The 25,783-nt window shown below is 47.0% G+C and overlaps 1 protein-coding gene across 1 annotated transcript in view; it reads right to left on the bottom strand.

Annotated features, from left to right (window-relative positions):
* Positions 1-12,243: 12,243 nt before the first annotated feature.
* Positions 12,244-25,783, bottom strand: part of Slc15a1 (solute carrier family 15 member 1) — a 42,857-nt gene continuing 29,317 nt past the window's right edge. Inside the window, exons 17-23 of the mRNA XM_051195204.1 lie at positions 24,404-24,550; positions 19,195-19,244; positions 17,596-17,703; positions 17,335-17,443; positions 16,536-16,679; positions 14,022-14,129; positions 12,244-12,435 (exon numbers count right to left, since the gene is read on the bottom strand). Of these exons, the coding sequence (XP_051051161.1) occupies positions 12,244-12,435; positions 14,022-14,129; positions 16,536-16,679; positions 17,335-17,443; positions 17,596-17,703; positions 19,195-19,244; positions 24,404-24,550 (858 nt within the window). The remainder of the gene's footprint in view (positions 12,436-14,021; positions 14,130-16,535; positions 16,680-17,334; positions 17,444-17,595; positions 17,704-19,194; positions 19,245-24,403; positions 24,551-25,783) is intronic.

Below are 25,783 nucleotides of genomic sequence, written 5' to 3'. Positions count from 1 at the left end.
AGTGCACCATCTACGGACACACACACATACACACACACACACACACACACACACACACACGAGAGAGAGAGAGAGAGAGAGAGAGAGAGAGAGAGAGAACAGTCCATCAAACCCTGTCCCTTAGAGCTCACTCACTGCAGTTGTTTTTAAGACATACCCATGACTAAACACCAACAGGGCCCCAATGTACCGAACATTCGTTCAGACGTGCACTGTGCCGTGCCTTTAGTGGAAGCTTCCTGGTGGCCAGGTCTCTATGGGGCTGGTGTAGGACAGACTGTACCTGAGTGTCAGGTATGAATCTAGGAACACAAAGCACTCAGATGTCACCTGGAGGAGGTCTGAAGCCTGCTACTCCCTGTCTTCCGGCAAACATCCGGTAACAGACAAACACAGGGCAGTCCAGCGTGACCTTGGAGATTGGCCAGCGTCTGTGAGTCAGCTTTGAAGGCAGGTTTGCCTGTGGACTCAAGCAGTCGACTACCTTATCCCTGTGGACAGCCTGACTTTGTGCACGTAGGTCACCGTGAACTCTGAGTGCATGACAACAGTTATTCAAACAAGGAGCCCTGTGCAGACTTACTGTGTCTGATTGTGGTTCAAACATGAGCAGATATCCCAGACCAAGGTGTGATGAAAGTACTCAGGGATGCGTTCTGTAACCAAAATCAATGTGGTCTTGCTTTGCGAGTTTTCTCGATGACCTGGCATCCTCGCCGGTTATCAGTTCAGGAGGTAAAGAGTGTGTGTGTGTGTGTGTGTGTGTGTGTGTGTGTGTGTGTGAGAGAGAGAGAGAGAGAGACAGAGAGAGAGAGAGAGACTGTATGTGTGTGTGTCATGGTTAATCAGGCTGCCCTCTAGCCTACTTTATAGCCTTGGACTGGCCTTGAACTCACTATGTGGCCCAGGCCTGTCCTTCATTCATAATTCATTAATCCTGCCTTAGCTTTTTGAGTGCCAGGATTACAGATGTGCTCTATCCAGGAACATCTGTATCTGTATTTTTGTCTCTTGACACTGGAAAAGAGCTCTCTCTCTCTCCCCCTCCCTCCCTCCCTCCCTCCCTAAGAACAAGGACATTTTCTTAACTGTAGCAGAAGTTAGGGGATTTTATGATAGTGATGGTATGCTGATTTTCCACTGATTTACTTATAATTATTTTCCCTTGATTCAGAATCTGGCCTTGTATTTATTTAACAGTTTCCCTTTATTTTCCCTTCATTAGGACCAGTTCCTCAGTCTGATCATTCTTTTTCCTTCAGTGCTCCTGGCATTTTGGAGAATATAGGCCGTAGCTTTGTAGCTTTGTGTCTCCCGGTTTCCGCTCCGCCTCTCATGATTGCAATCTGCTTTCCTCTTGATCAGAAACTGGGTTGCTCACTTGTGGCATGATTTCCGACCAAATGATACCACTGCCTTGGGGGGGGCCTGACATCAGGAGGCAATAGGCCTGTCCCACTCTGCTGATTGCTCAGTTAATCGGGTACCCCCGGGTCTCCCCACTACAGAGTTGCCAGGAGGACTTTTAACAATCATCAGGGGAACGAGAGTCAAGCGAGGAAAGAAGGGGGGGGGGGGACAGGGCTGTCTGAAGGTAATCTACGTTGGGACGTAGCTCAGTGTCAGAGTGCTTCCTGAGCACGCAAAGGGCCCTGGGTTCAAGTCCACCATCAGAACACAGCTGATAAGTAATAAAAAGAACGCAACCAGCGATGCCTGTGCTTTTGTTTGTTTATCGAAACAGGATTCCCTGGGTAAAGGCTCTAGCTGTCCTAGAACTCACTCTGTAGACCAGGCTGGCCTTGAACTCACAGAGATCCACCTGCCTCTATAGACATGAGCCACCACCACCAGGAACCAGCAATTCTTAATCTAATATACTGATGCAATCTCAGGAGGCTGAGGCAGGAGGGTTGCCATGAGATAGACCATGTGTCCAGAAAAGGGGGGAGGGCGCTGGGTGTGTGTCTTAGTGACTCTTCTATTGCTATGTATGGGTTTGAATAACAATACCCTGTCCCCAGGCCTATAACTATTGAGGTGTGGCCTGGTTGGAGGAAGTGTGTCACTGGAATGGGCCTTGAGGTCTCAGTTGCTCAAACCATGCTGAGTGTGGCTTTCCCTTCCTGCTGCCTGTGGATCCAGATGTAGAACTCCCAGCTGCCTCTCCAGCACCGTGTCTGCCTGCACACCGCCATGCTTCCCGCCATGATGACAACGGACTAAACTTCTGAATTGCAAGCCGTCCCCAAGCCATCTCACTGGACCACTTTTGTCTGTCCGTCCGTCCGTCCGTCCGTCCGTCCATCCATCTATCTATCTATCTATCTATCTATCTATCTATCTATCTATCTATCTATCTATCTATCTATCTATGTATCTCTCCATCGGGATAAGGTCTTGCCATGTAGTCCAGGCTAGCCTGGGACTCCTACCTCAGCCTCTAGAATGCTGGGATTGCAGAAGTATGTCACCATCCACAGGGTTGTTTGTTTTCAAAGCCAGCATCCAAATCACAGGAAGATCTCTGGTGTTAAGAGGCCATATGGCAGGGTAACCAGAGACAAGAACACTGGCCATGCCTGATCCTCAGAGAGAAGCCATGGTCTCCCAAGCTAAACCCAACTCCTCTCTCAGGTCAAAACATCCAAAGAAAAGAGTTTCTATCGTGGCTCCTCAAGACTGTTCTAAGAAGACATGTTGACGGGCCATGCACTTTAATCTCAACACTTGGGAGGCAGAGGCAAGCAGATCTTTGTGAGTTTGAGACCAGCCTGGGTCTACATGATGAGTTTCAGGACAGCCAGAGCTACATAGTGAGACCCTGTCTCAAAACAACAGCAAAAACATTGTTCTAAGGGCACAGTGTAACACCTAACTGCATTCCACTTACTTTGTATTCATGCCTCTTACTTTCCTTTCATCAAAGTCGTCTCTATTTGCAGTGGAGACAATTACAGAAAAGCCACAACTGGTCACAATGTAGACAACAACTGATCCTGTACCCAGGATCATCCAATGGATACATCAACAGCAATGGGTACATCAGCGGCACTACTGCCATACCTAAGGCTCAGGGAACATAGAGGTGCAGGCATGGAAACACTTTAGGAACCAGACTCTGCCATGAGCGTGTGCCTTCTAGAAATAACTTCACTGGTGATATGTCATCAACACAGCAACACTAATGAGTGTGCTAATGTGGGAGGGGTCCCAAGCCTAGACAAAGAACTGCAGGAGACGAATGACTTCTGAAAGAGGGGGAATTAGTCTTCCCAGGGATGGGCACCCTAACTGGTTAACTAAAACCAAGCGGTCTGCTCCGAAATCACCCGTGTATAAGCAACAGTAAATGGATGCAGCACGTTATATTTACATATTTATGCATATGTAATAATAACAGATGGAAAAGAGGTCGTGGATTTTAGAGTAAGCCAAGGGGGCTGTCGTGGTTTCAGTAGGAATGGTCCCTATAGGGTCAAAGATCTGAATGATTGGCCATTAGGGAGTGGGGCCACTTAACAGGGGTTAGGAGGTGTGGCCTTGCTGGAGGAAGCTCGTCACAGGGATGGGGGGGGTAGGGGAGGGGGAGTGGACTTTTAAGCCAGGCAGGACCGTGTCTCTTTCTCTTCCTGATGCCTGCTGGTCTGATGTGGAACTCCCAGCTGCCTCTCCAGCACTGTGTCTGCCTGTGTGCAGCCATGCTTCCCGCCATGACGATAATGGACTAAACCTCCGGATGCAAGCCAGCCTCAGTTAAATGCTTTCCTTTATAAGGGTTGCTGTGGTCATACATAGTGTCTGTCTCTTTACGGCAAAGTAACCCAGACTAAGACAGAGGCACACAGGAGGGGCTGAAGGGAGGGGGTTGCGGGGAGGAAAGGGAAGGGGAGAAATGAAGTAATTATCTTCTAATTAAAACATTATCGTAAGGGAAACAAAGATAACTGTTCTAACCCAGGAAGCAAGGGCTAGCTGACGTCAGCAGGATAAGAAACCTGAACAGTGTTCTCTGGAAGGAAGTGGTCCTAGGACAGTGTGTGATCTGAGGCACCGGGTAAAAATCATGGGCTACCTGCTGTCCTATCCAGGATGACGTCATGGTCCTCACATCCCCTCATCATTGCCCTTGACACTTTTACTGTCATTATTTCTACACCCCTGCCTGTGGCTGTCTGGAGAGTCACCAACCGCGATGCTGAGGTGACCTCTGCTCCAGTAGACAAGCAGCTGCATCCCTCCAGCGCTGATTGGCTCACTCAGGCTCCTCCCCTCTCTGCAGCATCCTGGTTTCCCTGGTTGTTAGGCAGTTTGCAGCAAAGCCACATCCCCCGCTGGTGTCTGGCTCTCTACTTCCCATGGCCTACCCGCCCTGCTCCAGCTGGCTGGCTTCGGTCCGAGGAGACTGGTCTGCCTGACTGACCAAGAGACCCCTTGTTCTGTTGGCTTCCTGCTGACTTCAGCTAATGGGAGACAGGAGGAGAAGACCCTCAGAGGTGGAATCCCTTCCACGTTGCCTCAAGTCAGCCACTTGACTTCACTGAAGAATCACCTACAGCATCGGCTGTTCTCCGTCTGTGAACACACCTGACTCCATTATGTATCAGCCAGGGGTCTATAGAGAAACAACTGATAGGGATTTATTAGGACGGCTCACAGACAGACCGTGGTCCGGCTAGCCCAACAATGGCTGTCTCCCAACAGAAAGTCCGAGAATCCGATAGTTATTTGGTCCACAAGGATGGTTTCTTTCTTTTTTTTTTTTTTTATTTAATTTTATATAACAACACAAGGATGGTTTCTAAAAGACATTTCTGGAACTCTGAAATATTTTCCTAGGTTGGCATCTTGTGGAAGGTTTTGGAAAAAACTTTTAAGGTATTGAAACCAACAGAATATTTTTGGTAGGTAATGTATAATATAACAGTATATTATACATTATATAACACAATAGCGGTCACTCACTATTCTCTAACCTCTTCCTCGACTTACTTTTGTTAGCATTTATCAACAGCCACCATTGTTTCTGTATTTGCCAGTTCATCGGGCCCACGTCAATGCCTGGAAACACAGCGATATATGGTGAATGAAAAAATGGATGGACGAGATTATTAGTGAAATGACGCAGAACCCGACCTGGGAAACACATTACCATCGAGAGCCTCATCCCTCAGTATCCCCAACTCAGGAAATCCCATTGCTGTCCTGTGCCCCTTGAGGAACAATGCAACCCTTGCTGGAATCCCTGGACTAGCCAAGTACACTTCTACCCATCTCAAGATTGAGACTTCTAGAAATACAAATCCTTAGTGTCTAATAACGCCTTCTGATGTGCAAAAATTAAAAATTCCTGATGGGTCTGACATTTACAAAAAAAAAAAAAGCTGTTACCCACAAGTGTACTCGTCTGCCATCTAGTGGCCACAATGGGACACTCCCAGGTGAACATTTGAGGGTGACCTCAGGCAAAACTTAGGGGCAACTGGGGTTGCTCTGGTCATTCATTGTCCAGGCCCTGGGGCTGCCCAGTCTCTTAGACTCCATTTATACAGAAACGGGAAGCCACCAGAGTGACTATTTGTTTGGTGGCATCTGCAGGGGACAGATGAAAAATGCCTAAGGCCACTTCTCCACCACCCAGCCACGCAATCCCCACTACTCACTCAATCATGGTCGCATCCCAAGGAGTTGGCCCGAGGGCTCATCAAATGCCTTAAAATCTATCAAAGCAGGCAAGGGTGCATCCGTTTTTCACAGCCATGTACTAAACCACATTTGGTATAAAGTAGGTTCTTGCTAAGTATTTGTTGGTGAGGAAATAAAACAACGCAAAACCGCTGTACAGAGTACCTACTATGTGCAAAATCGATCTACTTTCTATATTCATTTCATTCCTTCAAGCAGCCAGGCCATCCCTGTCCAGGGAACCAGACCCTCTCAGTCCTGGACAGATGGGGGATGGATGGTCCTTGTAATTCAAAGTTTTGCAGCATCTCTGTGAGGGCAACACTAGCAAGTAACCCACATTTCTAATGAGGAAACTGAGCTTCAGAACAGTAACCACTTGCTCCCCATGTTAGTTACTGTCCTGACAAGACAAACTTCTGGGGGGGGGAGGGTTAGGGCTCACAGTTCTGGCAGAGGTCACAACGCACCAGAAGCAAATGGGCCTTAGTGGGTTCTGCAGTGTAAACTGTGGCCAAGCTTCCATACTGTCCCTGGAGCGTAGGCATGGCTCCTTCTGGCCGAAGGTCTTGTGGGTTCTTATCTGGCCTCACGACTGTGAAGGTACAAAGGGGAACCGGAAGTGTCTTCTAGTCCTTTCTGAAGAAATTTGTTAAGCAACTAACTGAATAACGATGGTGGAGAAAGAACATTCCTCTGTGGGAGCCGACACGGACCCTCACACTCATTGCTTAGCTGCCACACGCCTCAGCCTCCTCGGGGGCAGCTTTGAGGACTAAAGCACCCAGAGCCCTTAGGATGAGCCATCCTAAAAGTCCCACTATCTTTCTTTCGTCTCCCATATCCAGCCCATCAGAGACTCCTTCGGCCTTATCCACTTCCAGAGCGTCCCCAGCAGCCACCTTACTGGTCTGAATCGCCCTTCCGTATGTCACGAGGGATCCTGATTTGATGCTTGACCTCTGTCTGTCTGTCTGCTGGTTTTTCAGCTGGGGAGGGATCCCACCTCAGCACCGGCCAGTGTGTGGAACTTTTCGAAGAGAAGCTAGTGTCTTCACCATGACGTATAACGCTGTGGCCGAACATACCCCCTCTGTCCAACCCCTGCTCTATCTCCACTTCCCTTGCTCTCGGCCCTGGGTGGTGACCTCTTGCAACTTCTCAAAGACCCTACACATGTCCTCTTTAGGCATTCCAAGAGTTGTCCCCTCTGGCCCGCTTCTGCTGCTAACGGCTCCCCTTGGGGAGAAGTAAACACCCCCCACCTCCTCCTCCCTCCTCCTGGGACCAAGAGTGATTGCACTCAGGTTGATTTTGAGGAACCAAAGAGTTTAGTAGGTTCTCCCCCAGAGCAATGGGTTCAGGGTTGGCAGGAGCACACAGGAGGTTGGCATCTGGCACACCTCATGACTCTCCAGCGCCTGCCTAGATGGGGTCCTCTCCCCCAACCGGTCCCTACATCCTTAGCCTTTCCCCGAGACCCAGAGGCCTTGTGCAATTAGGACGGAATTGCATACAGCTGGTCGGGAGGGGCAGCTGGACAGTCAGGTGCGGGCCTCACGACCCTCCCACGCCCTCTTTCAGGAGGGACCATTAACAGTCAAGATGCTGAGCTGTTGTTGTGAACAGGCTCAGACAAACTCCCGAAGATGGCAGTGGCTTGGCTCAGAGCATAGTCCTGTACAACGGCTCCCGCCACCCCCTGAGGGTGGCTCACGTGGTTCCTGACCGTCCAAGCTGGTTTTAACTCCCCATGTAGCTGGTGATATCCTAAAATAATCTGGACTCTTGACCCCCCTCCCCCATGCCTCCACCTCCAAGCACTGGGATTACAGGCATGAGCTACCGTTTGTGGTTTTACTGTGAAGGGGATTCAACCTGTTAAGATCACGAAATGCCCACTCGCCACGCTCGATCTCCCCCACCCCTCCCCAAACCCTCTGCATTCGCTGCAGCCTCTCAAGACAATGATGAGCACCTGTGGTGGCCTGTGGCGGTGTCTCCCTCACGCAGCTGCAAGCCAAGCCTCTCCCAGCCCCGGGCCCAAGATGAGCTTGCTGCGTTACGACTTTGTGTTTATTTAGTGTCTTTGGGCCCGATGACCCCTGGTACAGGGCTAAGTCACATAGCATTGAACTTATACCACACTCCTTCTGGAAACAGAAGCAAGGAATTCCCTTTGCCTTTTGGAACTGCAGGCTGTGTCCCTTTAGGACACCCATGGACGGCTCCAACTATCCCAACAAAGCTTCCCTGAAGGGCGATTAATCTGAGCTCCTTCCTACCCACCGGTGACATCTTTATTGTCCATACAGAATCCAGGGCAGGCACACACCCTACCAGCTGAGCTACAGTCTCGAGGCCAGCTGGGAGGCTTTGAACCCTCATCACCTTCCCAGTACCGTGCCCGGCCCACGGCTTCCTTGCTGATCAGATTCTTGTCTTGATCTTTTAATCATTTGAGTGCCTACGCTGCGTTGGTTCGGGGTGGGTAATCTGTAAGCAATGTTTTAACAAACAGAACCAAGAGTGAACTCAACTGGCCACTCCCAGCAGCCCAGAGGGACCTCACTCAATTTTACACCCAATGGCATCGTCTCTGTAGTCTGCTAGGGCACAGAGCTAACGAGGCACCACATTGACAATTCTTATCCCCTGCCACAGCCCTCGGAGGGCAACTGCCCATCCTTGAGTACTTGTGTTTGTGAGTGTGTGTGTGTGTGTGTGAATGTGTGCATGTGTCTGTGTGTGTATGTGTATGTGTGAATGTGTCTGTGTGTGTGTGTGGTTTCCCACATTCCACAGCCTCTCCAGTCCTTCAAACACACAGACAAGATATCCTCAAGTTGGTTGCGTTTTGGTCAGGATACTCCACTTACTAGGGGAAGCCGCCTCTGTGCTCTACGTGTGTCCGATGGCCCCGCTTTGCTCTAGGGTGCATGGACTGTGCTGTATAGACTTTTCCTTTTCTGACCTGGAGCTTCCATTTACAGTATTCCATCTTTCTTGTGAGCTCTTTGGGGACGATGAACAATTGGACTCTCTTTCTCTCCCTTGCTCTCTCTCTCTTCCTCGCTCACCTCTCTTTTTAGTCTCTGGCTGGCTTTCACACCACTCTCTTCTAGAGCCTGTGTGTTTCTTAGTAACTAATTACTGAATACACAAGGGTTGTGTCTTTATTTGCCACAGGGCCTACCCTGAAATCTGCCATGGTTTATAAACTGAACCAAAACCCACGTAAAACTTTCCATGTCTTACTGATGGTCAGTTATGTTGGAGCTAAAATTGAGGCTGAACCTGGGGGCTGCTGAACTTAGGGCCCACTATCCTCAGGCATGGTAGCTCACACCTTTCATCGCAGATGGCAGAGAGGCTGTCTGTGAGTTCAAGGCCAGATTGGCCTATGAATTCCAGAACAGCCAAGGCTATATAGTGAGACCCTGAATAAGATAACAACAACAACAACCAACAAAAACCAAAAAACGCCCCCAAACGAAAACCAACCAACCGAACAAACAAACAAAACCAAACTGGGCCATGGCAGTGCAGGCCTTTAATCCCAGCACTTGGGAGAACGAGGCAGGAGAATCTACGAGTTCAAAGCCAGCCTCCTGGTCTACAGCACAATCCAGGACAGTCACGGGTACACAGAGATACCCTGTCACGAAAAACCCAAAGCCAAAACAAAGTAGAACAAAATAGCGGAAGTTACTCTGCTCACAGGCACAATGTGGGAGAGAGACTGTTGGCTCCCTCTGCTGGTCATCATGTAGATCCTCAGCCAGGTTCTGAACCGCCTGGCCTCTCAGCTTTGGTAACAGGGAGGAAGAATGCTCATGGCTTATCTGGCTCAGCGCTAAGCTGGGCTAGGTCCTCCCTACCCCTGGACCTCGCCCCAGCACACAGACCTGTCTTGGGTTCCAACCAAGCAGACAGCTTTTAGGGGACCCTTGTTCATCTCAGGACACCCAGCCCTAGGGATGTTCCAGGGCACCACACTGTTAATGTTCCGTTTGAGCCTTTAAACCATGGAGCCTAGACATCTCCTTAGAAAAGCCCGATGTTAAATCAAACATCTGAAATTGTCAGTCCCCTGCAGAACGCTAGAAGGGCCAGGTGTAAGCCTCTTGGTGCCGGCTTGCAGCAGTCCCTGGCAGCCCTTGAGGCCCGGCCGCATTGGTAGCCGCCTTTGGTCAGGGTTGAGACAGAAGCCTTGACACCCAGGACTCTCCAGAAAGCTGCCAGAGGGCAGGGCCACAGGGAGCAGGTGAGTGGGAGCAGACGCTGTAGGGGAATGGCCTTTGTGATTCTTCACTCTGGTGGCCTGCAGGAGGAGAGTAGGGGGTAGTGTGCAGTGAATGCGGGAAAGGTGTCTTCAGACTCGTGCAGGGGGAGGCTGTGCAGTAGTGTGGATGTGACTTACGCCCTGGTTCTGTACCCCCCACCCCATGACCCTTTGTACTTCCCGTTATTTCACCACGATTTAAACATTAAACAAATGAAGTGCCCTGCTGCTCTGCTGGTAGGCCGGGGATCTGAGCACACTGGTCCTACAGCACTGACTGTTGTCCACCTGCCGTCTCACTCACCCAGACTCGCCCCTCCCCGCGTCCCTGCCCCTACCCCACCCTCCTCCACCGCCTTCTTCCTGGTGAGTTCAGAGCTTACCTCCATGACTTCTCCTGGCAGTGCGGATGTCTCCAATCAGGCTTGTTGGGAGGAAGTAAAGGTGTCTGCAGGGCAGCTTCGCAAGAGCCCCAGCGTCCCTCGGAACAAGTCTGAGGCCAGCCTAGATTCACAAGGCCCTCTCTCAAAACAGACAGCTGGCTAGGGAACCGTCTGCTTGTCCACGGGACCAGCTCAGGTGTTGGCTATAACTGCTGGTAACTCCAGCTCCAGTACACCTGACGTGTCTTGGCCCCTAAGGTTACTCATACACACATGACAGACACACACACACACATACACACACACTTACACGCATGCGCACACACACAGAAAACAGAAAACACACACATATGTATATATGACAGACAGACACACACAGCAGACACACTGACACACAGCAGACACACACATTGCAGAGAAACACACAGACACACATAGCAGACACACAGTCACCAATAAAAAAAAGAGGTATCCATAAAAGAAAAGAGTCAAAGTGTATTTATTTATTTTGGTTTTTCGAGACAGGGCTTCTCTGTATTGCTTCGGAGCCTGGCCTGGAACTCGCTCTTAGATCAGGCTGGCCTAGAACTCACAGAGATCCTCCTGCCTCTGCCTCCCAAGTGAGTGTTGGGATTAAAGGTGTGCGCCACCAATGGGCCAGTTAAGAGTTCAGGGTTAAAACAAACAAGCCAGGCCGCGGTGGCGCACACCTTCAATCCCAGCCCTCACTTGGGAGGCAGAAGCAGGCGGATCTCTGTGAGTCCCTGGTCTACAAAGCGAGTTCCAATACAGCCATGGCTACACAGAGAAACCCTGTCTCAAAAAACAAAACAAATGCACCCAATATCTGTAGGATGAATTAATTAGGCAATAAGTGTTTATAATATTTTAGAAGGAACCTCCACTTTAAGTAGAGAACAGTTAACAATTCAAGAAAAACACAAGGAGATGTACACATATGTGCACATAGAAAGATGTTAGTAGTAAAAGATAGATTTTTTTTTTTTTTTAAATTTCCCTGGGAAAAAACCGGACCAGGAAGAAACAAACTGGTGTCTGGTGTTTCATGTCCCTGGGCTTTCCCCATGTGGATCTTAACGAGCATGTATTTAATAGTATGACCAGACAGCACAGTACGGTTTCCTACCCTACCCAAAGACACACAAGTACCTTCTTAAGAACAAGAATTTATTTCACAGCAGTGACATTTCACAAGTCATGCCTGGACTTCTCTTGGTGATCTTTTGAGTTATACATAATTTAAAAGAAGCGGGCAAAGAAAACTAAAACAAACAAACAAACAAACAAAAACACCCATGTAAAGTTATGGGCTTAAACTAGCTGACGTATAATATTAGAAAAAGAAAAACGCCCTCTGTAAATTCAACATTATTTTCATAAAAGTGTTAGAAAAAAACAGTGTAGTTACCTTTTCAAAATTAAGTTAGTCTGAACTAAGTTTACTTCTGTGGCAGAAATGCAAGACATGGCCCAGTGTTTGGAAAAGAAAGAAGCGTGTGCTTTGAACAAAGGTGGCCAGTGGCGGCAGGGCAGTGTACACCGTTAATCCCAGCACTCACTCGGGAGGCAGAGGCATGTGGGCCTGAGTTTGAGGTCAGCCTGGAGTGCAGAGTGAGTTACAGGACAGCCAGGGCTACACCAAGAAACCCTGTCTTGAATCACCGCCCCTCCCCCCAAAAAAAAAGATTAAAAGGCTCCCGCTAGAGTTCCAGATTCATAGCCGGCAGCTTGGAAAACAGCTTTGTTACTGTTTTGGTTCACAATTCTGAGGTCTCCTCCATCAAGGCTATGCAATAGAGTGTCCTGACCCTGGGGGCGAAGGTCGGGGTGCCTGCTGGATTCAGTGCATCTCCACTTGCCTCCTGACCTTCACATACTCGTCTGTGAGACAGGCTCCGAGGTGGCGTACGGGTTGTCCTTTCCTACGTTCTTTTTCTTTTCATCCTCATCGAACTGCGCTTCAATCTCGGCTGGGTTGACGTAGGTGTAGAATCGAGCCATGATGGCAAATATCACGCAGACCACGAGAAGCAGGGAGGCGAACAGAATGTACTCAGCCCACTTGGGAGGATGGCAAGTGGACAGAGAAAAGGAACAGAGAACCAAAGGGCACATTAACATAATATCGCACAGGCATGCCCTTGCTATTTCCAGGCAGACGACAGCTTGGAGTGAACTGCTAGGAAATGAGGGACACCCAACAGAGACACACTGGCTTTTCTCAAACACTCAAGGAACAGGTGACATTCTCTACTAACACAGGGTTTGTATGGAAACACAAGACTTGGGAAGATGAGAGAAATTTTCTGGGTTTTTTTTTTTTTTTTTGAGGCAGGGGGTTTCTTTGTATAGTTCTGGCTGTCCTGACTTTCACTCTGAAGACCAGGCTGGCCTCAAACTCACAGACAGATCCCTGCCTGCCTCTGCTTCTTGAGTGCTGGCATTAATGGCGTGCACCATCACCACCCAGAACATTTCTAATATTTAAGGTTCATGGCTGGTGCCAGAAGAATGAGAAACTGCAAAGACCAAGCAGTGCCCTACCCTTGCAGGACAAAGAGTGCAGAACACGGGCAGGAGAGATGGCCTCATGGTCCTGAGCATCTGCCAGAGGCCTCTGGCTGGGTTCTCAGAACACCCACAAACCTCAAAACTCCAGCCCAGGGGCCCAGTGCTCTCTGGCTGCATGGGCACCTGTAGGTACATGGTGCACATGTGTACACTCAGCTTCTCCCATATATGCATATACGCATGCACATACATGTATACACACATGTATGTAGTTATACAGTGCACATACATGTATATGCACACACATGTACATACTTATATATATGACATACATGTATACACATATACATGCTTATACACATATATGCAAATACATGTATACACACACACACATATACATACACACATATATCTCTTGACAGTATGTGAGCTCGGGAGCATGAGGCCCTAAGGCCATTCCTGATACAGGAAACACCCTACACCCTAACCACTGTAGTGACAGGAAGCCATCAATCAAATGGACCTTGTGTGCAGCAAAAGCCCAGCAAAACCTATGAGCATTGCACAAGTCCATGTTTTAGGTTACTTTACATGGGAAGGTACGGCTATTTAAAGAATGTCCTTTAAGTTGTTGTGACGTTTCTGCACAAGCAATCTAGTTTCCTTTTCTTTTTCTTCCTTCAGCACTGGCACTAGAACCCAGAGCCTTGAGCATGGTAGGCAAGAGCTCGTCCATGGAGAACTAGACCAGCCCACATGTCTACTTCAGGGCTCTTGAGCTGAATTTGCAGAACGGATGGCAGATGTTCCCTTTGACAATAGACCCCTTCGGGTGTAAGGGCTCTAACTCCATGTGCTTAATCTGGTGTCAGTCTCCAAACAGTAAGAGCCAGGAGAGAGGCTCTGTGACAGTCCCAGCTGATGGGCCTGACAATGTCACTAACCCATTGACTCAAATGGATACATACTCACAGGTAGCTAGGGAGGGTCACGGTGATTACCATTAATAACCAGGAAGGTTAGATTTCAAACTCCTTACCTACACAGCAAGTTTGAAGCTAATAAGATCCTGTCTCATCAAATACAGAAAAAAAAATAATAATAATAGGCATCTCCAACCTTCTGTCCGCTCGTACCTGTTTCTCGAAGTGGCCCACCCCTGCCACAATGAGCACGATGATGTTGCCAACGGCCACGGTTAAAAGCCAGCCTGCCTGAAGCACCGACTTCATGTTAGATGGAGCCTGGGGAAGCAAAGCGAAGTGGATGACAACCTGATTCCCACTCCAGCCCGGAGGGCCCCGTCCGCCGCTCAACGCTCCAAGCATCTTGGAAGTGCGGTTTAGAGGTCAGGGTTAATTAGTCAGGTGTGGTACCCCACCCCTAAAATCCCAGTGCGTGGGAGGCTGAGGCAAAAAGACCTCTAGTTTGAGGACACCCTAGGCTACTGCATGACCCTGCTCTGAGTATAGATATGCAGATAAGCAATTATAAAACAAAGGTCAGGCCATGTCAGTGTGAGGCCGCATCGCTTTTGTGAGGAGACACACACGCCCTCCCGATTCACACTTGCTCTCTTACCAATGCTGTCTTAGTGACAGGCGGATCTATGGGCAGGCAGGCTTTGCTCACAAGCTTCTAGGCAAAGCCATGTGTGTAGTATGTTCTTCCCCACGGGGGGGGGGGGTGACCTCTCTGGGCTGCAAATTGACCCTGCTGTAGCTCTCCTGCCCTGCCCTTCCTCAAGCTCTCACTGCCTATGTCACAGCCATGGCGTTTGTCACCTATGCTGGCCACCACAAACACTGAAGGAAAATAAAAATGCCAGTATGCACCGCTGGCTTAAAGTGCTTTAGACAAATACTTAGGCATCAAGCTCGAATTAGGGCACTGGTAAAATCTGTCTAATTAGCTGTGGTACTCTGAATGTAACTGGCCCCCATTGGCTCATAGGGAGTGACATTACTAGGAGGTGTGGCTCTGTTGGAGGAAGTGGGGGCGGGCTTTGAGGTCTCCTATGCTCAAGTTATGCCTAGCTCAGTTCACTTCCTGCTGCCTTTGGATCAAGATGTAGAGCTCTCAGCTCCTTCCCCAGCACTGAGCTGCCATATTCCCAGCTGCCATGCTCCCCGTCGTGAACCTCTGAACTGTAAGCTGCCACCTCAATTAAATGTCTTCTTTACAAGAGCTGCCATGGTCATGGTGTCTCTTTACTACAATAGAAACCCTGAGACATTAGCCAAATATACTTTAAAAAAAGGTATTTTTTCTGAGGTAAGGTGTTACATATCTCTGCTGACTTCAGACTTAGTATGTTGCCAAGGATAGTCTCGAACTTCTGATCTTCCTGCCTGCAGGGCAGGGATTAGAGGGGTGCACCACCATACCTGGTTTCAGACAGTGCTGGAGTTAGAACCCATGCCTGCATGCGTGCTAGACAAGCACCCTATCAATTGAGCTACACCTCTAGCCTTAAGAGTAAAGGTGTTATACTTGTTCCTAGCAGTAGATCTGATTTGACATGGTCACCGGGAATGACAGAGATGGCAACGGGACCTTGAAGGTAAGTGGGACACAGACAAGTACCTCTGTGCACACCTTGTACCTTTTGGGTATTACAAAATGCAGACGCTGCACCACGACCCTGATAGCTATTTTCCCCACCTTTAGGACTCCAGTTTGAGTGTGATCTGGGAGTATAGTATACATCTCTGCCCCTCGAAACTGACGGTACAGCATTCCCATGGAGTAAAGACCTTGTTGATCTCAGAGTCTTTGCTCTGTGCAAGACACCTGTGATTGTTTGAAGGAGAAACAGCCTGAGTAACATCAGGTACTTGGTTCCAGTGATTGCTGGGGGGCAGGGAGGGGAGCATGGCCTTGCTGGAGGTGGGCTTTGAGAGTTTGAAACCTTGTATGGAGAGGTGGGCTTTGAGAGTTTGAAACCTTGTATGGAGAGGTGGGCTTTGAGAGTTTGAAACCTTGTATGGAGAGGTGGGCTTTGAGAGTTTGAAACCTTGTATGGAGAGGTGGGCTTTGAGAGTTTGAAACCTTGTATGGAGAGGTGGGCTTTGAGAGTTTGAAACCTTGTATGGAGAGGTGGGCTTTGAGAGTTTGAAACCTTGTATCTTGAGGTGGGCTTTGAGAGTTTGAAACCTTGTATCTTGAGGTGGGCTTTGAGAGTTTGAAACCTTGTATCGCCTTCACTTCACTCTCTCTGCTTTGTGCTTGTCATTCAGGATGTGAGCTCTCAGCTACCGTGATTTACATTATTATAACCACAACCCTATAAAGCCCTCTTTCTGTAAGTTGCTTTTAGTCCTTGTGTCTCATCATCACAGCAAGAGAGAAAAACTAACATAGCGTAGCACTCTCACACAAAGAAGCGATCTGAGAGAGCACCATAATGGTTTCAAGAATTAAAAACAGAACCAAAAAACCATAAACCAAGCCATACATGGTAGTGTGTGCCTAACACTCCAGTACTTGAAAGCCTGAGGCAGGAGGATAGCCTGGGCTTTATACTAAGTCTTACACAACCAACGAGACAAAGGATGCTCTAAGCTTACGGACATCCCTGACTCAACCCGAATTCTCTCGGCACTTTTCTGAGGGCTGCAGGGAGCAGAAGGGAGAAAGAAACAAGAGACCTGAGAATATGAGAACTCCAGCCCCGTGACAGAGAAGACCACTTCGCCACAGGTGAGGAGGAAGTACTGTGGGATTTGCAGCGCCATGTTCACCGTGTTGGGTGGGATGTCTTCAAATTCCTTCACTTCCAGGCAGCTGTCGCTCTAGACCATCAAAGCAACAAGCAGGTGGTTGAGAAGGGGGCAGGGGTACCTACCTTTTGGAATAACAACTGTTCACACAGACAAACTGAGTTGACCCCCTAAGGTTAAATCGGGGAAACTTACAAAGTCAGTGTAACAATGTAACTGTTGCAATGTTGGAAGCCGGTCAGCTAAAACCCTGCCCCCTTTAAACATTAAGTCCTAAAGTCAACAGTCCATGAGGAAGCATCAAATACTGCTCCCTAGGAATGTTTAATTAGTGTGTAACTAAGTCTGCTGGGTTTTATTCTACAGTCAACTTAAGCCAACACTAAGTTAGAGAATCAGGGATGGACGGTGAAATGACTCAGTGGAGAAAGGGGGTTTGCCATCAAACCTAACAACCCGGGCTTGAACGCTGTGACCCACACAGTGGAAAGACAGAACAGACTCCTATAGGTTTTACACACACACACACACACACACACACACACACACACTCCTGCTCTTGCACAATTTAAAAAAAAGGAATTAGTGGTGAGTTGAATCAGCTCTAAGCCCAATTGGAGACTCCGGGTCTAGCTAATGGTGAGCATGTCCTGAGTGTCTGTGAGGATTCATGCCAGCCGAGGCAGAAGGGGACAGGCTGTCTGCTGGGGTGGAATGGGCCACTGACCATCTTTCTGATCACATAGGTGTATGCGCTGCCAAAGTCCAGGTTGGAAGATTTAAAGTCACGTGGACAGGTTGGTTCAATCTCTGTGCTGTTTATTGTGTAGTCTTTTCTATTAAAAGAAACAACAACAGAGGTTATGGCTCTTGGTATCCAAATCTCCATTAAAACAAAAAACAAAACAAAACAAAACAAACAAACAAACAAAAAGAACCACTAGACAACCTTAAATGTGGGAGGAAGTTGCCCAGTAAAGGTACTTACATGCCAGAAGAGAAAAACTGGTAACTGCTGACATTGTTACTGGGGATGTTTTCAAACACTTTCCCATCCATCGTGATGTTGAGCATCTCATTAAGGGTGTTGACAAATCTGGAACAGAAAAAACATCTGTCTTGTAGCCAAACCATGGAATAATGTATCCTCCCTCACAGGTCTGGGACCAATGTTAGGTCATGTTCCTTTGTGAAGGAATTTAAGATGCATACATAAAATTCCTGGGCAGAAAGTTAGCTTTCTTAAGGTTGTTCCTGTCTACCCATTCAAGAGAACAGTCTTGAAAGAACTTACCTAACAGTATGTGTGCATGCCAGGAATTGTTTGGTTTACTGACATTTAGGGGCATTAGTTAACTAGGCATGGGAACTCCTTTTCATTGTAGATGACAGCTAGGATGTGTTTGGGCTGCCTGCATGGAGATTTTCAGAGTTTAACAGGCGAAGATATATATATCTCCTTCTCAAGTGGACATCAAAAGCCTCAGCTCTAAGTCTCAAGGCTTCTAGCCTTGACAAATCCCCTTGTTTAACCCTCAGGAGGAAGCAGGTGAGATGCTTGCTTGCCTTCCTAGGACCATACAGAATGTTACAGCGAGAACAGATGGTTACAGATGTTTCCTTGGAGGCTCTATGCTATAGAAGACTCTGAGATTCTTATACTGCCCCAGGGAAGAGCATCTTGCTGTCCCAAGGGAGATTAGGTGTTTTGTCCTCCATCAAACAGGTAGGTGACAGATAATAGGGGATTGTTCAATACACAGAATAAGAAACATAATGATGGGGTTGTCAAAATCAAAGACCGTAGCAGAAGCTTGGTGAGAAACTGATTATCATAAGCGGATGCCTTGAAGTCTCCAGAACCCTGGGAATGAACCAAGCGAAGGAGGACCTGCCGCTCACCCAGTAGCTTCTTTTGCTCAGTAAGGTGTGCGGGTAGAGGCTACAGCAAAACAAAAATGGCCAGTGAGAAACACAGCCTGGAGTCCAGGAAAGAGAGCATTCACCTGGGCCCAGTGCAGAAGTTTCTGAGGGCCGTGCCTGGGGGAGGATGGAGCACACTCTTCAGGTCACAGAGAACATAGAGGAAAACTGGCTTCCAGAGAGGGGAGCTGACACCCTGAACACTAACTCTGAGAGATGGAGGCTTGGTGACCAGGGTGTGTGTGTCATGGATGAACCCTGATTTCTATCGGCCTGCTTTTTTACGACAGTTGTCAGATAAGTGAACTCTCTAGTTTATTAAGACGGTGAACTATACTCACTGAACCAGCCTGGCATTCCTGTGTAAACGTGACCCTTTCATCCCTCGTTACAGACAGACTTGATTAAGGGAATGTGTCAATCTCTATTAGAAGCTGAAAGAACAGTTTAAAAAGAAATCTCAAAAAACAAACAAGCAAAAAATTGAGCAGTGGTAGTGTGCGCCTTTAATCCCAGCACTCGGGAGGCAGAAACAGGTGGATCTCTGTGAGTTCAAGGCCAGCCTGGTTTACAGCGTGAGTTCCAGGACAGCCAAGGTTATTTCACAGAGAAATCCTTTCTCGAAAAATATTTAAAAACTAACAAATAAAAGACATCTCCATACCTGATTCCATTTTCTCCTTTTTCTGGCTTCTGGTTAAGCCCATCTTTTACCTGACAGAGAGAAAAGGATAAAGACATTCCTGAGTCAGTGAGATAGCTCAGTGTGTAAAGGCCTTCCTGTGCAAGCCCGTCTTTCTCTGGGTTCAATCCCTGGAACCCACGTAAAGGGGGAAGGAGAGCACCCAAAGTTGTCTTCTCACCTTTATACATGCACCATGGCATGCATGCTCTGCTCTCTATGTGCTCATTATGTACATACACACATACACACACATAACACACAGACATACAGAGGTATACACACGCATACAACACACAGACATACAGATGTATACACACACATACAACACACAGACATACAGATACATACATACACATAACACACAGACATACAGATACATACACACATATACACACATAACACACAGACATACAGATACATACACACATAACACACAGACATACAGATACATACACACATAACACACAGACATACAGATATATACACACATATACATACATAACACACAGACATACAGATACATACACACATACACATACATAACACACAGACATACAAATACATGCACACATATACATACATAACACACAGGCATACAGATATATACACACACATAACACATAGACATACAGATACATACACACATAACACACAGACATACAGATACATGCACACATATACATACATAACACACAGACATACAGATACATACACACATATAACACACAGACATACAGATACATACACACATATACATACATAACACACAGACATACAGATACATGCACACATATACATACATAACACACAGGCATACAGATATATACACACACATAACACACAGACATACAGATACATACACACATATATATACATAACACACAGATATACACATGCACACATACATAACCTTTTTGTACACTGTGAAGATGTGTCACTCTGATTGCTGTAATAAAAGGCTGAGTGGCCAATAGCAAGGCAGCGTTTTGGGGCAGAGAGGATGGAGGGAAGGAGGACAGTGAGTTATGAGATGCCCAGTACAAGCAGGATGAAAGAGAGGTACTGCCCATGGCAGAACGCAGATTAATAAACGAATTAATTTAAGTTATAAGAGCTAGTTGAGACAAGCCTAAGCTAAAGGCTGAGCTTTTGCCAGGTCATGGTGGTGCAAACCTTTAATCCCCGCGCTCAGGAGGCAGAGGCAGGCGGATCTCTGTGAGTTCAAGGTCAGCCTGGTCTACAGAGTTAGTTCCAGGACATCCAGCCCAATATTGAGAAATCTTTCTCCAAAAACAAGCAAGCAAACAAACAATCAAATAAATAAATAAAGTTCTGAAAGAGCTTTCAGAACTAATAATAAGCCTCTGTGTCATTTGGGAGCTGGCTGGTAGGACAGAGAAAGACTCGGTACATATGGCATCCAACATGGAGGCTCAGATATCCAAACATAGGACCCAAGGAAGCTAAGAAACGTCCTGGACAAGGAGCCAGGTGTGGATTCCTCATCCTGTAGCCTTTCAGGTGAGCTGGGGTATCATACGGAGATGCAGCCTCCAGCCATTGCCTGTGGGCTGCATCCATGCCCTAAGCTGAGCCATGCACAGCTGACATGGCAATTGTCTTACGCAGCCAGAGAACGCCACAAGGGCGAGACACAGAAAACCTCTAAAAAGGTGCAGGGTGTTTAGAAATGTGCTTAGGTGCTGAAGAAAGCCAAGAAAAAATGTATATAGTCACAGAAAGATAGTTTAAATAAATTCTTTATTAAAGAGAGAGTAAATTAACATAAAAAGAATAAGCCACACAAAGACGGGAAATACACAGGGTGTCTGGATCCTATATGGTGCTTTGTTGACTTTGGATTTCTTAAATGCTATGTACAATAGCTACTGAGAGACATTGGATTGCAGAAACTGCTAAATTAAACCAACCCACATATTTTAAGAATGTCTTAACTTCACGACACTGGGAGAGAGGTTATGCATTTGTTTCTATAGGAAACAAAAAGTTATGGTTCTCTTCAAAGTGAAGATGGGATTTGATTGGGGGAGACCTCCTTGGCTACAGACACGAGGGAAAAGGTCAAGAAAGACTACAGGACAGGTGATGCTGTCCTGATCACTGATACTGAGGGAACACGATAAGTCTTGTTGGCTACAGAATCCTCATGACTTATTACATGCCATTCTTTCATACTGCGTGGATGGAGGTTTGGTCATGCAGTCCAAACGGACTTATAAAGTTGACAGATGCCTTTTACCTGCTCAAACATACAACAACAACAACAGCAACAAAATCATCTTTAACTGACTTGTGCAGCTCATTTAAAAATGCAATGTAAAGTTCTAGTCCTTGAACGCTATCTAGGTGAGTAGTTACTCATCTATAACAATCAAGCTTATAGTCATGTTAGGTATGTTTTTAAGGTCAAACAGATATATTTTAAATAGACAGGTGGCCTTCAAACACTTCAAAGACCTATAGAATATGGTATTAAATTTTCTTTTTAGTAACATAAGGCTTTTCATGACAGTGAGATACATCTGCTCCTGGAAGTATCAATTTACTTCAACATGCAGTTTGACTTTAACGTAATCAAGCTGGCTATTTGGGCAAGAAGCTGCCCTTGCCTTGACTGCTGACAGGACACTGCCCAAACTGAACAACCAGGACACTTTAGAAAGAACTGTCAAACTTTGCCAAGGCAAGGTAGGCTAGTCCTTTAAAATTCCCACTTCACAAAAAAGTCTTTAGATACTGTAGGCCTGTAGCCTGAAGACAGATGCTCCAACATTACAGAGGAACCTCGGGTGACTGTCTGGGCAGCCCACCATCTCTAGAGTGTTGGAAGTTGCTTGCTCTGCATTTCCTGTTTACTCAGGTAATGTTTTGTGCTTCTTGGGTCTTTGGTGGAGGTTGAAGACTAGTTAGCTATAGTTTTACAGTTTTCCTTGTTACCAAATTCAGAAAAAGAAATGTACATAGGAGATGTAAAGTTAGTAAATTTGAGAGTCACAGAAGCTTAGGTTGTTTATCTAAATATACATTTCGAAGTCTACAAAGATAGTTTTAAGATGGCAATACAAGTTGTAATGAAATGGTTTAGGTATAAAACTTTAAATTCATCAAGATAAGATAGATGACAGAGTATTTTTTTTTCTGAATGTGCCAAATACAAATGGGCTGGACGTTGTGAATATAGTTCTTATTTGATAACTGTTATTATTGCATACAGCTTCATTTGTTAAAGTTAATGCCTTTCCTTTCTATTAAGACAATACCTGATAATTGTTCTTACTGTATACAGTTTTACTCTGTTAGAGTTAAAAACCCTTTCATTTTTATTTAGACAAAAAGGGGGAAACGTTGTGGAACAATCTTTTTGAGCACTGTGAGGATGTGTCGCTCTGACTGGTTTAATAAAGAGCTGAACGGCCAATAGCAAGGCAGATTTTCAGGGTGGAGAGGAGACACCGAACAAGCAGGAGGTGCAAGATGATAGGGAAGTAATGCCACACGGCAGACCGTAGATTAATATAAATTTAAGTTACAAGAGCTAGCTGAACCGAGCCAAAGCTAAAGAGTGAGCTTTCATAATTGATATACACTTCCATGTCATTATTTGGAAGCTGCCTGGCAGGACAGAGGAAGACTCATCACACACACAACACACACCAAGATGAAACAATAATTTCCTGACATGTATCTCTCTAGAATCAGTTCTCACTAGCACTTCAGACTTTTGAGTGCATGGGTTCAGTTCCTTCATCCCCGCCTTCCCTCCGGGCTAACACACACTTTTGCTGCTATTGATCCCCGAATGTCAGTGGTTTGTTCCAAAGAGTATGACTCTCCAACGATTCAGACTGCCCGACCTTCGGACATTGCAACACAATTGTCAACACAAAGTTCATGTATGAGAACCATGCAGATGAGGTGGGAAAAACCATTGCAGACTAAGCTCGTATCACTCTTTAAGGCTTCAAGCAAGCTCATTTGTGCTGGCCCACACTCAGAGCTGCTCTGGGGTGTGTGCTTCCTGACGGGGTCACAGGCTGGACTCCCCTGATAGAACAAGCCACTCAGCAGCTCCCCAATTACACACTGGCCAATAGCGTTAATTGCACTTTGATTTTTTTTTTTTTTTTTTTGTATGTTCCTACTCAAATTCCCCGGACTGACTGACTGAGGTTCCTTTATTCAGTTCAACTGTATCTTCACTCCTCATGTACCAAATGACATGTTTGCATTTTGTCAACAAATGTTTCTTATGCATTTTACGCCTTGTATTTGATATATGTACCATATTTTTGTTAGGTTGCTCTAATTAAAGGTACATTAAAAGACTAATACAAATAAAGTTATGTTACACAATTTATCTCAAAAGGCCTCTGTGAATGTACGTATGTGTCCATGTGGTTACACACATACATGAAAAAGTGCATGTGCACACACTCGTCACAACACAATACAGTTTTAATTTTAGTTATTTACCTTTACATTTTTATTATTTTTCTTTTTTCTTTTCCTTTTTTTTTTTTTTTTTTTTTTTGAGTCAAGGTCCTGCTCTGTTTGCTCTGGTTGGCCCGGAACTCAAAGAGATCCTCCTGTGTCTGCTTCCTGAATGCTGGGATTAGAGGTGTGTAATGCTAGGCCCAGCTAAGAAGGGCCTTAGGAACAGTCCAGGCTAGCATCTGCCTCCTAAGAGCTGGTGAGAAAGATATGGGCCACCACACCCGCCTCCTAGTCTTCTTTTAAAATCATAATTAACAGGAATCGTCCTTATCCACCAGCCAAACCTTTACTGGAGGTCAAATGGCCTGCGTTCTTGAAGAAAGAATTTGAAGCTTGCCTAACATAGTACTCTATACAGATAAAGCAATGTCATTCCAATAAAGACCTATGTCCTGAGGCAGGGGAGGCGGCCCAGTGATTAAGAGCACTGCACTGCTTTTGCAGGACCTGGGCTTGCTTCCCAGCACCTACATGGTGGTTCATAATTACCTGTAACTCCAGTTCCAGAGGATCTGATGCCTCCTCTTCAGACATCAGTTACCCATGGGGTACACATACGTGTACACACGTGCATAAGGATAAAACACTCAAACACAAAATAAAACCTGAAGATTTTAAAAGCTGTGTCTCTAACATGGCACGTAGCCTAGAGAAAGCTGTATCAACTACTTACCACAAGGGAATTACTGGGGCCCCATACTAGAAGGGTGTAGCGGTGGCCTGGCTCAAAGTTATGAGTTACCGCAGTGACTGAAGATCCAGGAGAAGATACGTTTATGCTTGTCAGCTTGTCTGCATCAAAAGTCATGAAATTGTTTGTCTGGATGGAGGGAGAGGGAGGAGGCAGAGTCAGCACTGTGCATTTGAACACTGTAATGCCACGTTACATGGCATTCTATGTCTATACACATCCAAAATACCTTGTAGGGCCTTCCATGCCCACAGACACCTCCACACAGTCCCTCCCATGTCCACGGACACCTCCACACAGCCCCTCCCATGCCCACAGACACCTCCACACAGCCCCTCCCATGTCCACGGACACCTCCACACAGCTCTTCCCATGTCCACGGACACCTCCACACAGCCCCTCCCATGCCCACAGACACCTCCACACAGCCCCTCCCATGTCCACGGACACCTCCACACAGCCCCTCCCATGTCCACGGACACCTCCACACAGCCCCTCCCATGTCCACGGACACCTCCACACAGTCCCTCCCATGTCCACGGACACCTCCACACAGCCCCTCCCATGTCCACGGACACCTCCACACAGTCCCTCCCATGTCCACAGACACCTCCACACAGCCCCTCCCATGTCCACGGACACCTCCACGCAGTCCCATGCCCACAGAAACCTCCACACAGTCCCTCCCATGTCCACGGACACCTCCACACAGCCCCTCCCATGCCCACAGGCATTTCCACACAGTCCCTCCCATGTCCACAGACACCTCCACACAGCCCCTCCCATGTCCACAGACATTTCCACACAGTCCCTCCCATGTCCATGGACACATCTACACAGCTCCTCCCATGCCCATGGACATTTCCACACAGCTCCTCCCATGTCCACGGACACATCCACACAGTTCTTTCTGTATTGTCACAGGGATCGTATTGTTCAGCAGACACTTTAGTTTTGTTTGGTCTAAGAAAGCACATTCTGTGAGATCATTTATAGTACTTTGTAAAGAGAGGTACAGGGCTGGGACTGGAGAGATGGCTCCACAGTTAAGTGGCTGCTCTTACACAGGATCTAGATTTGATTCCCAACATCCGTACGGGGGATCACAACCACCTATAATTCCATTTCCGAGGGATTTGACACCCTCTTCTGGCCTGTGAGGCCCCCAGGCACACACATGGTAAACAGGCACATAATGTAGGCAGAGCACCCATACGCGTTAAAAATCAACCCCACCATTAAAAAAACAAACACCAGAGAAAAAGCAATGGTTCTGGTGAAAATCAACATGGGGCGCCCTGGCAAGCAGGAGTCAAACTTCTAGCACCTTCTTCAGGGTCTAAGTTCACTGCTCCAACTGTG

The sequence above is a fragment of the Phodopus roborovskii genome, unplaced genomic scaffold (genome assembly GCF_943737965.1).
Source record: "Phodopus roborovskii unplaced genomic scaffold, PHOROB, whole genome shotgun sequence".
In the NCBI taxonomy this organism is placed as follows: Eukaryota; Metazoa; Chordata; class Mammalia; order Rodentia; family Cricetidae; genus Phodopus; species Phodopus roborovskii.
Note: the sequence above shows the minus strand (reverse complement) of the source record. Positions and strands in the feature narration are given on the sequence as shown.